This window comes from Myotis myotis, unplaced genomic scaffold, assembly GCF_014108235.1.
Source record: "Myotis myotis isolate mMyoMyo1 unplaced genomic scaffold, mMyoMyo1.p scaffold_m19_p_18, whole genome shotgun sequence".
Classification (NCBI taxonomy): domain Eukaryota; kingdom Metazoa; phylum Chordata; class Mammalia; order Chiroptera; family Vespertilionidae; genus Myotis; species Myotis myotis.
The window spans coordinates 33,512,920-33,528,210 of NW_023416322.1; the positions used below are offsets into that span (position 1 = coordinate 33,512,920).

Consider the following 15,291-nt stretch of genomic DNA (forward strand, 5'->3'; position numbering starts at 1 on the left):
CCTATTTGTTGTCCGGTTTCAAGACAACCATGCTCCTCTGGTACAAATTCATAGAAAAGGCAAAATATCTATTTAAAAATAATAATACAAGTACAACAAGACTAGATAATCATGGAACAGAAATTGCAATAATCCTAACAATCAAAAAGCAGGTTGATCATACTGAAAAAGGAAGCCATAAATCAAATGTGAGTAGAGAAAATCAAAATAATAAGATTTACCCATCTACAAGAAAGAGATAATCCTAATCTTAAAGGAAATGTTTCCACAAGTTAGGAACTAATTCAAAAAAGCTAGCTGAGCCTGGCTGGCATGCCTCAGTGGTTGAGCATCGACCCATGGACCAGTTCATGGTTGGATTCCCAGTCAGAGCACATGTCCAGGTTACAGGCCTGATCCCCAGTAGGGGACATGCAGGAGGCAGCCAATCAATGATTCCCTTTCATCATTGATGTTTCTATCTCTCTTTCTCCCCCTCTCCCTTCCTCTCCAAAATCAATAAAAATATATTTTTTTAAAAAGCTAGCTGATACCAAAACTAGATACTAAAAACACATGACAAGAATCAAGCCAATCTTACTAATGAATTGCAAGATTCCTGAATAAAATATTAGCAAACAAACATAGTAGCACAGAAAAAAAAATAAAAGGGAGCAAATGGGTCCTCCCCAACCCCAGGAATGCAATTATTATTTCTACCTTCTGAGAATGAAAACATCCACACAGCTTACTATCTGCATTAACATGACTTTATTATTATACTGTCTTCATCAAGAGTTTACTGTTTCAGGAGTCTCTTGCTCAGAATGATGGAAGTTAATTTTATTGTTCACTCCAGGAACTTCCTGAGAGACCTATCAACTCTTCAACAGAAAGTATCACAAGATGGATTACATGCCAAAGCTCTGAACTCTTTGCCTCCAAATTTCCTGCTTACCAATCCTAAATTATTATATCATGATTCTTATCTGATCATCATAAACAAGCCTCCTCCAATTAAAAGGCCCATCTAAAAAAAACCCAGATTTTAAATCTCAATAAACACCTCAACTTTTTCCTTCCCCATCTGACAGGCTACTAAGGCTCTGCTGAGGTAGTGATCTACTTTACAAAGTAAGCATTAAAGAAAGATAAAGTTTTGTCTTAACAAGTTATTTCGTGATATTTTAGGAATCAGCATTTGACATTACTTAATTTACTAGTCTTTCTTTTACTTTTTCCTTCTGACCCTTTCTCTACTGGGTAAATAGTGTTTCTTCTGAAAGTTTATAGCCATACAACCGTAATAGAAAAAAATTTTTTAGTAAATTAATTAAAGTATATCTGAAAATCTCAACAAAAAAGTGACAGGCTTGCGTTTGAAAAAAATTAATGCTTTGATTTAGTAAAATAAATAAAACTATACAAATTTGTTCTTATAATGGTTATCCTTCTTCACTTACATCACATTTTCTTATTCATGTATTCCTAATACTTTCTTCAACTTATCAAGTATCCTATATAATAAAAGGCTAATATGCAAATCAACCAAACGGCAGAACAACCGGTCGCTATGATGTGCTCTGACTACCAGGGGGCAGACGGTCAATGCAGGAGCTGCCCCCTGTGGTCAGAGCGCTCCCTTGGGAGCGCTGCTCAGCCAGAAGCTGGGCTCACAGCTGGTGAGCACAGCGGTGGTGGTGGGAGCCTCTCCTGCCTCCACAGCAACAATAAGGATGTCTGACAGACAGCTTAGGCCCGCTTCCCGTGGGTTCCCGGACTGTGAGAGGGCGCAGGCCAGACTGAGGGGTCCCCCACCCCCACCCCCAAGTGCACAAATTTCGTGCATCAGGCCTCTAGTATCTTGATAACAAGACAAGTACTCCACCACACTCTGGTAAATTCCTTAGTCTTCTCCCAACTCCATGTTGATATTAACTAGAATGTTCTGGGTTATTACAGACATACTTTCACTTTTCTTGTTCCTCAGATTTTATTAAGATAACAAAAGCTTTATTAAGCGATTTAATCACCCATATATCCTGATCTCTTCCATAATCACTTATTTATCTCTTTAGTATTTTGTCCAAAATATTTATCATTCTTATTTTAAATCCTTAAGAGTACCAGTTTTCATTCTTATTTCAAAGTTTATAGGTAGTTTTAGGTTTGTGCTATTGGATAAAAACCCCAAGGCACAGACAGGCAAAATTATTAAAAGATACACGCAGCTAATTTTGACTACTAAAACTTCTGCAGATTACATTTTCCACTTTGTCTACCATTTCACTGTCATATTCTTCTCACACTGGATGTTCCCCGTGTGCTGATACTACCTTTTCCTTTCTTGAAGGATTCCTGAAGCAGTATAGAATAGTGGTTATAAGCATGGATCTTAGCACTAGAATGTTTGGATTCAAATCCTGGCCCCATTATTTCCTAATTGTGTGACCTAAGAAAAGTTAGTTGACCCTAAATGTGCTTTGGCTTTCTCATCTTTAAAATAGGAACAATAATAACAGTCCCTGTCTCATAAGGTTGCTGTTAGTCCAATTCACATCAATCTCTGAAATAAGTCTGTGGCATACAGTATGTTTATTAGACTGTTCAGGCTGCCGCAACAGAATATCATAGACTAGGAGGCTTAAACAACAGAAATTTATTTTCTCATAGGTCTGGAGACTAGAAATCTAAGATTAAGGCTCTAGGTTTTGGTGAAGGCTTTCTTCCTGGCTTGTAGACATCCACCTTCTCACCATGTCCTCACATGGTCTTTCCCTGGTGTGTGTACATGGGAAGAGTGCGATCTGGTGTTTTTTTCTCTTCTTGTAAGAGGCCCCACACTTATGTAATTTAACCTTATTGAGATTAGGGTTCCACACTTACCACCTCACTTAACCTTAATTAGGCTTAACTCCCAATTAGGCTCTATCTCCAAATATATATTGGGTGTTAGAGCTTCAACATGTAAATCTGTGACAGACACAATTCAGTCTACAGCAGAATAAACTATATAAATACTATAGATGTTTTACTATTAATGTGTATATAACTACTGCTCTGAAGGAAAATAGAGTCTTATTCAACAAACCAAATTTCAGAATCTAAAGCACATTACTGACCTCATGTTAGATTGGTAGAAGAAGGTAAAACATTTTATTGGAACGTATACTTAATTAGTATTCATTGTAAGAATGATCCCTCTGAAATGGAGGACCACTGGGAAAATCCTGCTTCTATACCCAGTTAATCCAGAAGGAAAGGGCTTCTTTTGTAGAACCTCCCTTTCCAACACTGTAGCTTCCTTTACCTTTTATGATCTCACAAATAACTCAGTGTGTCCAGTAAACCAATTTAAGTGCTCCTAATGGCCAGCTAGCAAGAACTCTCCTAACAATAATCTGAACCTACCAGGACCCATCATCACTTACCAACCTAACCAAACAGTGATCTACAAGTTTACATTTAAAGAAGTCTGACCAAATTACCAAAAATTAAAACTGCTTTTCATTTTTTAAAGATCCTATTATTTTTTAAAAAAAACATTAAGTCAAAACTTCTCCACTAGGATTTAACAAAATTACATTCAGTTAAGAAACATCCCTTTTGCTCACTTAAAAGATCTGTACTGACTTCTAAGGAATGAAATTTTTAAAGTTACATGAAAGCTCATTTATCTTCTGAATTTAAATTCAGCAATCTTTCCTTACATAATTATTGCAATGATTATATGAAATAATGTGTGACTTACCTACTACCTTGCCTAGAACCAGTATCTATTTGATAAATGTTAATACATTAAATGTTCTGAGAAAGAAGATTTTAAAAAAAAAAACAAGCAGAGGCCCTACCCAGTTTGGCTCAGTGGATAGAGTGCCAGCCTGTGGACTGAAGGGTCCTGGGTTCGATTCTAGTCAAGGGCGCAAGCTGGGGTTGCAGCCTCAGTCCCCAGTGGGGGGAGTGCAGTAGGCAGCCAATCGATGATTCTCTCTCATTATTGATTGTTTTGATCTCTCTCTCCCTCTCCCTCCCTTTCTGAAATCAATGGAGAGGAAGAGGAAGAGGGAGAGGGAAAGGGAGAGGGGGAGGGGAAGGGAAAGGGAGAGGGGGGGAGGGGGAGGGGGAGGGGGAGGGGGGGGGGGGGGGGGAGGGGGAGGGGGGAGGAGGAGGAGGAGGAGGAGGAGGAGGAGGAGGAGGAGGAGGGGGGGGGAGGAGGAGGAGGGGGAGGAGGGGGAGGAGGAGGAGGGGGAGGAGGAGGAGGGGGAGGAGGAGGAGGAGAAGAAAGGAAAAAGAAAAGAAAATGAGGGGAGGGGAAGGGAAGAAAAAGAAAAAGGAAAAGGAAAAGGAAAAGGAAAAGGAAAAGGAAAGAAAAAAAAACAACAAGCAGAGGCCCTGGTTGAGTAGCTCAACCAGGTGCACACCCCAGCATGGATGCTTCCATGCTCTAACCATTAGAGCATCATCCTGATACACCAAGGTTTCTGGTTTGATTCCAGTCAAGACACATACAAGAATCAACCAATGAATGCATAAATAAGTGGAACAACAAATCGATGTTTCTCTTTCTTTCTCCCTTCCTCTCTAAAATTTTAATTTAGAAAATTAATATCCAACTCTTGTTTTCAGTACGCTTTTATACTCCAACCCTTTAAAAGGGTTCACCCTTTACCACTGAGTTTAATTTAACGGGATATTTACTTGAAGAGAGGGTATTTATTTATTGCAACAAGGGTGAGCTTTATTAGGAGGCTGCTGAGGGGCAGGGGGCTGAGGGACAGGGTGGGGTGGCCGGGCCCAGGCCCAGCTGCCGGCTTCAGCGACCTCTTAGAGCTGGGAGCAAGGTCCAGCAGGCCCAGGCGACTCCCCCTGGTCAGGGTGTGCAGCAACTCAGACCTGGTCAGGCCACTGGGAAGTAGTGGGGGAGCCGCTGCAGGTAGATGTTTTCGTCCTTCTCCAGAAACACACAGATGATCAGCCGGTCCACCTTGTCCTTGTGCTGCTCCAGCCACTCGCGCAGCGTGACCAGCACCACCTCTGCAGCTGCCTCGTTGGGGAAGCCAAACACTCCGGTGGAGATGCACGGGAAGGCGGCGGAGCGGAGCTGGTGCTCCAGCAGCAAGGCGAGGCTGCTCAGGTAGCAGCTGCGGAGCTTGGCAGCCTGGCTGGCGCTGGGCGCTCCGCGGACGATGGGCCCCACCGTGTGGATGACATACTTAGCCGGCAGCCTATAGCCGCTGGTGATCTTGGCCTTCCCAGTCTCGCAGTGCTGCAGGGTCCGGCACTCCGCGGTGAGGAGGGGCCCAGCGGCCCGGTGAATGCAGCCGTCCACACCGCCGCCTCCGAGCAGGGAGTTGTTGGCGGCGTTGATAATGGCGTCCACCTCCAGCTTGGTGATATCGCCTCGCAACAGGGAGATCTTCTCATTGAGATGCTTGTCCTTTTTGTACTTGGGCTCCTCCACCTTCGGGGTCAACCCTTTCGCCGTCTCCTTCCAGGTCGCGATCTTCTTCAGCCTGATGAAGTCCTGGGAGAAGTAATGTTCCTCCCGCTGCTTGTCACTCAGGCCCTTCAGAAAGGATTTTGCCTCCTTCCAGTTGGTGCAGGTGTTCGGGTCCACTTTCGCCGCCAAGGCCAGGGGGGCCCAGGTGCACACCCCAGCTCTCCGCCCTACCGCCAGCGCCTCCCAAGCCCCAACTCCCGCTGGGGTCCGCGTGCGGGGCCCGTTGGCATCAGGGGACGCCGGAGGACCGCATGCACTGCTGCGGGTCCACTTGGCACAGGCTGAGGTGCCTGGCCAGGGGCGTGGGGCACTAAGCAGCTGTCCCGCCAAACACAGTTGTGCCAGGGGGCCAGGGACTCGGCTCTGCAGAGACATGAGCAGTCAGCCAGGAGTGGGTCCCGCCCACTTGGAGTTCCGGTACCAGGTGGCGCAGGCCAGCCCGCAGGGACACGCTCCTAGAGGATCTAATTTTAATTAACCATTAAATATAACGGATTTTCCTGCACTAATGTCTCACATTGTGGCATCCACAAAGCAATTGGAACTTTTCCATCTGTAACCTCTGCTGAGGAAATATACTTATTTCATTAAGTGATCTCTAAATTAAATATCATATAATGAGATCTCTGACATTTCGTTATAATTTTAAATTTTAAATAATACTATAAATATTTTTAAAAATTTTTCTATTATTCCTCCATCCCAACATCTTTCAAACCCAGGAAAAATTAACTTTCCAGTCATCTTTTTTTACAGAAAGCATCCAAGCAAAAAAAAAACCAAACTGTAAGAGAATTATAGCATTAGAAAAATTCTTCCATAGTTTTACAAAGAAATATGCTATTTGAAGTACTGTAGTGATTTGTTACAACTAGTAGAGACAACTACATTGTATATGACTAGTTTATGTGCCTTGTTACCCCAATAGTATTTTCACCTATTTTTTATTTAAAAGATATCCCTCACAACAAGAAAGATTTAAATAGTGGGAAGAAGTGAAGATTCTAAAAACAGTTTTTATAATTCTCAAACTTATCATTCGACTAAGTAAAAGATGTTAAGTTAGTTAAGTAAGTTAACTTTGAACTGAGAAGTTTAACAAGTGGGCTGAACTCAAGAAAGGCAGAACATTAGAGTCAACACAGCTCTTCCCCAGACTTCCATCCACATTCACATTGTTAATTTTTCCTTTGTAATTGTGAATGTATAAAATAACCCACTCACTTTACCAAGTAGATCGCCTTGGGCATGTTAATTTTTTTATGTGTAGGTATCCCTCATTTTATTGCTCTTTGTATTACTGTGCTTCACAGATACTGTGTGTTCTTTACAAATTGAAGGTTTGTGGCAACCCTCTGCCGACCAAGTCTATCAGCCCCAATTTTTCCAACAGCATTTGCTCACTTCACATTTTTATTATTCTCACAATATTTCTAACTTTTTCATTATTGTGATGGTGATCAGTGGTTTTTAATGTTATTCTTATAATTATTTTGTGGTGCCCATATAAGATGCAAAACTTAATAAATGCTGTATATGTTCTGACTGTTCCACCAACCAGTTGTCCCCCGTCTCTCTCCCTCTCCCTCGGGCCTCCCTATTCCCTGAGACACAACAATTTAAAATTATACTAATTAATAAACCTACAATGGCCTCTAACTATTCAAATAAAAGGAAGAGTCGCATGTCTCAATTTAAATTAAAAGCTAGAAATGATGAAGCTTACAGAGGAAGGCATGTTGAAAGCCAAGGTAGCCTGAAAGCTAGACCTTTTGCACCAGTCAGCCAAGCTGTGAATGAAAATAAAAAGTTCTTGAAGGAGATAAAAAGTGCTACTCCAGGGAATATACAAATATTTAAAAAGGAAAACAGCCTTACTGCTGATATAAAGATTTAGTAGTCGACAGATCAGACCACGTATCTGTGTATTCCAAGGCAACCATAACCAATCTTGACTGAAACTTGAGAAAAAATACATGTTGCTTCAAATTATAATTCCATTCCATAGACATACTCAGGGTTTAGAAAGAATTTAAAAAGTTAAGTCTTGTTTTAAAAATGGACATAGAAAACGGAAATAGTAACCAGAAAAAGTAAACTTACCAAATATATTAGTAGAGTGTCCTTTCTTTGCAATAGGTCTGAGTTCATTATGTCCCCATCCATATATCCTATAATTATCCCAGGCATGTTTCATCATCTGAGAAAAGAAAAATTATAAAACATCAATTTACATTATTCACACTGCTATCTTTGTAATTTATGTAATTTAAGGGTTCCATTCCTATATCCTTACATATTCTCCTATATCTCCTACATTAATCAGCCTTACTCATAATATGTTATTCTATTAACATTTGTATCAGTGTGAAGTACACATTATAATGTTTAATCTCAGGGTCTATGCAACACAAGGAAAAATTGAGTGTAACAGACAAGTCCTTTTATATTTAGAAGGAAGGTGTCTGTTTCATATCCTTTGCTTTTAGGAACTGCCAATCCTTTTGGGAATTGCTCTCTTCCCCCACTGTGATTATGATAGAGCTGTCAATCAAGAGGCTCTGATTCCACAACCAATTAACACAGTCTGACTAGACCAAAGATCAGCACTCTTTCTTTAAAGTAAGTATTTTAGGCTTTGCAGTCCATACAGTTTCTATACCAACTACTTAATTATGCTGTTGTAGCACAAAAGCAGCACTTGAAAATACATAAACAATGAGCATGACTGTTCTAATTAAACTATACTTTTAAAAAATACAGGCAGAATTTGGCCCACAGGTTGTGGTTTACCTACTTCTGACCTAGACAAAGTGATTGTATATATGTGATTCAAGTAGGGATATTTAAGTCCTTTTATACATATTATTATAGATGATAGGAGACAGAAGGCCTCTCTCATTTTGCAATCTCAAACTCCAAGCAATATGTAACCCTAAAGCTGATGGAGGCTAACTCTCTCCCAAAATGGAGAAACTAAATAATGAAAGAGACAGATACATATTATTGACAGTAACATCTGCAGACTTGGATTCAGCAAAGCTTGAAGCCCTCAGAGCCATTAAGCTAATAAATATTTTTATATCAAGAAGGTTGAACTGAGTTTCTTACAACTCAGAAGTCTAAGCAATACAATAGCAAAGTATTTATATATCAACTGAATTATTTAATAGATGGTAGTGTATCAAAAATCTGTTCATTTAAAATACACTATTCATGAAAACATTTCTCAACTTGCTTTTTGCAGTCAGCCTTACTCTTCACCAAAAGTAGACAAGGACATTAAAAGGGAACTGAAAACCAATATAAAACACAAATGCAAAACTACTGAACTAAAAATTAGCAATATATGAGCACATAATGACCAAATGCAGTTTAACTCAAAAATATAAGACTAATTTAACATTCAAACACCAATCAATATAATTCACTATGTTAACAGAATAAAAAAGAAAACCATCCTCCAATAATCTTTATAGATGTAGACAAAGCATCTGACATAATTAAACACCCACTCATGATAAAGACTGTCAATGAGCTATAACTACAAGGAAATATCCTCAATGTAATAAAAGGCATTGTCAAAAAAACTATTTCTAACAACATATTTAATGGTAAAAGACCAAATACTTAACCCCTAAAATTGAGAAAAAAATCAAGTATGTCCACTCTCACTACTTCTTTTCAAAAATGTACTAGCAGTCCTAGAGAGTGCAGTAAGAGAAGAAAAAGAATTAAAGACATAAAAAGGTAAGTTTCTCTAGTCACAAAGGACATGACTCTGTACAAGGAAAATTCTAAGCAATCTTTTAAAAAGCCACTAGAATTAATTAATGACTTCAGGAAAATAACAGGATAAAAGTTTAGCAAACTAAAATAAAATATATTCCTATATGTTAGTAATAAACAACAGAAATAGAAATTTTAAAACAATTCCATTTATAATAGCATCAAAAAACCTGACATACTTAGAAATAAATATAATAGAATATGTGCAATAACTATAAAATAAGAACTACAAAATATTGCTGAGAAAAATTAAAGAAAACCTAAAAAAGTGGAAAGATATGGAAGCCTATAGTTAAGATGACACTTTTTCCAAGTTCATTAATAGATCAATAAAATCCCAATCAAAATCCAGCAACCTTTTATTTTCACAGAAAAGTTAATTATAGAAAGGCAAAGGACCCAGAATGGCCAAAACAATTTATATAAAGAATAAAATTGGAGGACTTATCTGATTTAAAAACTTACTATAAATCAATCAACACAGTGTCATATTGGCATTAAGAATAAATATGTAGATTAATGAAATAGATATGAGTCCAGAAAGAGACTCAACACCTACTGATTTTGTCAACTGATTTTGAACAAAAGCACCAAGATAATTCAATCAGAAAAGGATAATCCTTCCAACAACTGGAACAACTAGAAAGCCCTATGTGAAAAAAAAAATGCAAGACCTTTACTTCTCATAATAAAAAAATTAACTCACAGTATAACAACAGATTGAAATGTGAAAACTAAAACTAAAGCATGTGCCCACACAAGACTTGCACACAAATGTTCATAGCAACTTTATTCATAACAGCCAAAAAATGAAACAAATGTTGAGCAGATGTTCAACAGGTGAATGAATAGAACCATGATATACCCATAAAAAGGAATACCACTAAGAAAAAATTACCTTTAGTGCATCTGCACAGATAAATCTCAAAAACATTATGCTGAGCAAAAGCCCAGCAACAAAACATCACAGACTTTATTATTACATTTGACTGAAACTCTAGAAAAGGCAAATCTAATCTATAATAAAAGCAGATCAGTAGTTGCCAGGGACAAAGGAATCAGGTGGACTAACCTGAGAGGACAAAAGAAAACTGTTTTGAGATTACGGACATAGTCACATCTTGATTGTAATTACTGTTACACAGGTGTATCCACCTGTCAAGACCTATCAAACTATATACTCTTAAAATACGTATATTTTGTTGTATATAAATTGATTCAATAAAGTTGAATTTTTTAGAAAATCTAATAAGCTGCTCCACACGTATTTACCACTCTCCTGAGACAATTACTCAAACTTTCACCTCTTTTCCTATTTACCTCTATATTGTTAAATATAGGTTACTAGAGGCCCAGTGCACAAAATTTGTGCACTTGGGGCGCGGAGAGGGGTCCCTCAGCCTGGCCTGCGCGCCCTCTTCCAGTCCAGGAGCCCTTGGGAGATGTCCAACTGACGGCTTAGCGCTGTCTCTCCCACCACCGCTGCTGCACTCACCAGCCGTCAGCCTGGCTTCTGGCTGAGTGGCGCTCCCCTGTGGGAGTGCACTGACCACCAGGGGGCAGCTCCTGCATTGAGCGTCTGCCCCCTGGTGGTCAGTATGCATCATAGCAACCGGTCATTCCACCATTCAGTCGATTTTCATATTAGCCTTTTATTATATAGGATATAGGATAGTGCTATTTCTTGATTTTTTTTGTTTTAGATATTTAGTATCTTCTCCTATAGTTAAAATAATTTAGCTCTCTTATGCCTCTATCAACTCATCTCCACATATACTTGTCCCCCATATATTTCCCTGACCTACATTTTCCCAATAAGTTAACATGTTTATCTTACAACTAGAGGCCCGGTGTACAAAATTCATGCATGGGTAGGGTCCCTAGGCCTGGCCAGCAATCAGGGCCGATCAGGTTCCCCACCTCCCCCTTCCTTTGCCACCCACACACCGCCACTGCACTGTTCCCCGCTTCCCGGCCTTCTCGCCTCCTCCTTCCCTCACTCCCTCAGCGCCCCGCCACCACCACTGGCCGCCCACCATGTTCTGCTCTGACCCCTGATGGTCAGCACACGTCATAGCGAGCGACTGAACTCCTGGTCTCCCGGTCGAACTCCCGAGGGGCAATTTGCATATTAGCTTTTTATTACATAGGATTGTTACATTACTTTGTTCAACTTTTGTTTTCCCTGCTGTTAGCTACTGGTCTGAGGGTTTGGTGGTTTTTTGTTTGATTAGTTTTTAATGCAATAATTATGATTTACCTCTAAAATTTGTGAGGTTTACAACTTGTCTCAATACAATTAAACACATCAGATAAACTGTCAGTTCCACTTTATTCTGTGACATATCCTTCCTGAAGCTCTATCCTCCTACTCTAATCTGGACGTATGTTCTCTCCACCTGAAGTGCGGCCATCATCCTGCTGATTCCCTTACTCATTCCTAGGAATGCTTCTTTATTCTCTCTAGTGATAGATACCCTGTATTCAAAACCCTTCTCTTCCTATTTTTGAGCTTAAGTATATTTTATAGCAATCTGAGAAAATGCCTAAATATATCTTTACCCTCAGATTTGATTCTTAATTTGATTGAAGATAAAATTCTTCCTAGTTCCCAATATTATTGTTGAGGAATCTGATGTGCCATTATTGTACAATTCCAATCTTGTGAGTGGAACCTTTTTTTCCCTCTGTAAACTTTTAGGATCTTTTTTTATGACTATTTTTCTAAAATTTCAGGACATTTTTTCTTTTTTTCTCATTGGGATGGATACCTAGCAGGTCCTTTCAATCTGGCAACCCACTTCCTTTAGATTTGGCTAATTTTTTTGAATTGTTTCTCTAACTTCTTCCCATTATTCCTATTCTCTTCCTACCATACCTATCTAATCACTTGTCAGATGTTCCAAATTGATCTTTTTTATTCAATTTTCTTGTCTTACTGAGATCTGTTCAATTTTAACTTCCAACTCTTCTATTGAATTTTTAAATTCTATCATATTTTTAATTTCTAAGACCATTTTCTTACTTTATATAAAATGTTCCTTTTTATAACTTACTGTTCTTATTTCATGAATTAAATTTTCTGTCACCCCAATGGTGTTATTTTTTAATATATTTTTTTTCTGCTCCTTGTATTGTTTCTGTATCCTCTGAATTTTTCTTCCATCTGTTTCTCATGTAAGAAAATTTTGGTAAATATCCAGTGATCTTTGATTTGCCCTCCAAGTAAGAGTGAAGCACTTGCAAGACAAAGACTGTCAGTGAATGAGTAACACTAGTTGCCTGAGCCTCATCTTAGAGAGATCAGGTGAAGCCCAGGGGTGTTTGAGGAACAGAGTAGGTCTTTTCTCTTGGGCTAGTCTCCCCAGAGAGAAATCCTCCATTCTCCAGTTTACTGAATATAAACCTGGCTTCCAGAATTCTGAGAACTGAGCAGGAGAAAGTGATCTCAATATTCAGATTCATTTTTCACTTAATTCCCTCTACCCCCACCACTCTCTTCATTTTTCAGAATGATCTCTATGCTTTTACACAGCCATACCTGGTATTCCCCAAATCCAGATCTTCTCCAATTAATCCCTTCATAAGGTTAACTTTGGTCTTCTGTTGGGAAAAGAACAGTAGCTAGAATGCATAGTCTAGGGAATTACGGATCTAGAGGTTAAGTGCTCCTTTTAAAACTTTCAAATAATCCTTTCCCAGCTCTATTTTTAACTCCTGCCTTCAAAGGTAAATAGTGTCTAATTCTTGAAATGTTCTCTCATTCTTGACACTTTAAGGTATTCTGCTATTCACATCACCTTGCTTATTTAGCTCCTTCCCCTGCAAGCTTGTGTTTCAACTTTCTCTATTTGTTAAGTCAGTAACCATAATGTTTAACAGAAACCTACACAGGGGTTAATATGTTTTATGCTGATTTACAAGAACACTGGATAATATGGTATTCTTAATCTAAAGCATTGGTTCTCAACCTGTGGGTCGCGACCATTGGAAAACACATATAGCATATCAGATATTTACATTACGATTCATAACAGTAGCAAAATTACAGTTATGAAGTAGCAACAAAAATAATTTCATGGTTGGGGGTCACCACAACATGAGGAACTGTATTAAAGGGTCGCGGCATTAGGAAAGTTGAGAACCACTGAAAAGGGTTAATTCAGCAGGTCTGGGTGGTCCAAACCCAGCACATCCCAAAGAAAGCTTTGGCCAGTGGTAGGCTCCTAGAAAATAACCTCTAACCCTTTATTACCCTGCCTGTTAAGAGTAACTGCTTACCTGAAGCCTTGGGCTGTGTCAGAGTTTATGTTAACAATGTGATTTATGGTAGGGACCTTGGGCCACATGGTATTAGCCTGACCTCTGGAGGAGTTGGAGAACTAAGCTCAGGCAAGCCTACATAACAAACCTCCAATAAAAGCCCTGGACACCAAGGCTCAGATGAACTTCCCTGGTTGGCAACACTTCACACACACTGCCACACATCACTGCTGGGAGAACCAGGCACTGTCTATATCACTCCAGCGGGTCTCTCCTGGACTCTGTCCTATGTGCCTTTTCTATTACTAACTTTAGTTTTATTGTAATAAACTGAAACAATAAATACAACAGCTTTGCTGAATCCTGTGTGTACTTCTAGCAAATCAATGAGCCTTTGGGTGGTCTTAACATACAGCTATCTATCTGAATTATTATGTACATGAGAAAGTATTTCAATAAAATCTAATGACATCTAAAAAAAGCAGGTCACCCATCTTACAAAAACAATAACTACCTATCAATGTCTCCCCAACACTGTGCAAAGAAAGTGCCTTAACAGTCTGGGCATAAAACAAAACATCAAATGTGAGGTAAAATCAGAGTAAAGTTCTATTTTGATTCCATCGAGGTTGTCTTATAATAATTCATAAGGTCAAGCTTAAAGTACCTGCTAAATCATTCATATTCATTACTAGAATATATCCATATAGATATTTGAATATTTGAATTAAATTTATTACCTTATTTTATGATAAACAATATCTTTGGAATATTGTTGTGCAATTACACCCAGACAAAATCTACATAGGCAATACAACTGCAAACTCCATCTGAAATTAGCTGGAGTTTTAATTTACAAAGTTCAACTGAAATAGTCACTAAATTACACCCCCCCACACACACTATGGCATTCTCTTTATCTCCAAGTCATTCCTAAAATAACAAACTGAAAGACTTCTGTGACTAAATAAATATAAAAAATTCTGAGATCAATCCCTCCCCATTCTTCAGTCCATTGAGACTCTTTGGAAGGAATGTGTTCTTAATCTGCTGTGTGGACGAAAGGGGCCACACGCTGACCTGACAAGCTCAGGGAAGGCCTGCGTGGCAGCCTAGCAGACTCAGAGACCTAAAATAACCACAAAGGATGGTTTGAAATTAAACTTTAACTAAAAGCAGTTATGGTGGAGTTATGTCCTAGGCCAGTATCTTCACTGACAAGATCAACTTTGATCCTTACTGAGCCCATTTGCCTTTTTGCCTCTAAGATAACATACCCTTGAAATGTCTGGGTAACTTGTAACTTCCCTTTTTCTGGAGCCCCTGGGGCACAACCAAATGTTCTGAGCGCCAGGACAGATACTACAAATTCCTTCATTATCATGTTAATTGATCCTGCACCCACCTAAGTATGTGTCCATCATTTTACTTTTTATCCTATCCTAGAGGTTTCCCTGCTTCGCTTAATCCCACCTCCTTAAATCTGTCACCAATGAATTTCATGTAACCCACCTATGTCCCTCCTTTGATTGCAATGTATAAATACAATTGTAACCCCGCCATTCTTCGGAGCACTATCTCAATTCGTTGAGGTTCTGCTTCCCGGCATATGTCGACAGTTTGGCTCAAATAAACTCACAAAAATTCTTTACAGGTTTCAATGGTTTTTTTACGTTAACAGCTATATAGTTACAGGGTTTCATGGCACATTCCCTAAAAGATGACAGATATGCCCAGTGGGCATGGCTCAGTGGCTGAGC

General features: G+C 39.1%; 2 protein-coding genes across 4 annotated transcripts in view; both read right to left on the reverse strand.

Moving 5' to 3' along the window:
• MAN1A2 (mannosidase alpha class 1A member 2) overlaps positions 1 to 15,291 on the reverse strand; it is a 70,414-nt gene that overhangs the window by 46,829 nt on the left and 8,294 nt on the right. For 2 of the 3 annotated variants that reach the window (XM_036344958.1, XM_036344959.1), the window contains exon 3: positions 7,583 to 7,679. In XM_036344958.1, coding sequence (XP_036200851.1) covers positions 7,583 to 7,679 — 97 coding nt within the window. Of the gene's footprint in view, positions 1 to 7,582; positions 7,680 to 12,809; positions 12,872 to 15,291 lie in introns of all 3 variants that reach the window. The other variant, XM_036344961.1, reaches the window with a different exon arrangement.
• LOC118673779 (ADP-ribose glycohydrolase MACROD1-like) lies at positions 4,715 to 7,574 on the reverse strand. The gene has a single exon (XM_036344962.1). The coding sequence runs from the start codon at positions 5,852 to 5,854 to the stop codon at positions 4,877 to 4,879; it is 978 nt and encodes a 325-aa protein (XP_036200855.1). The 5' UTR covers positions 5,855 to 7,574; the 3' UTR covers positions 4,715 to 4,876.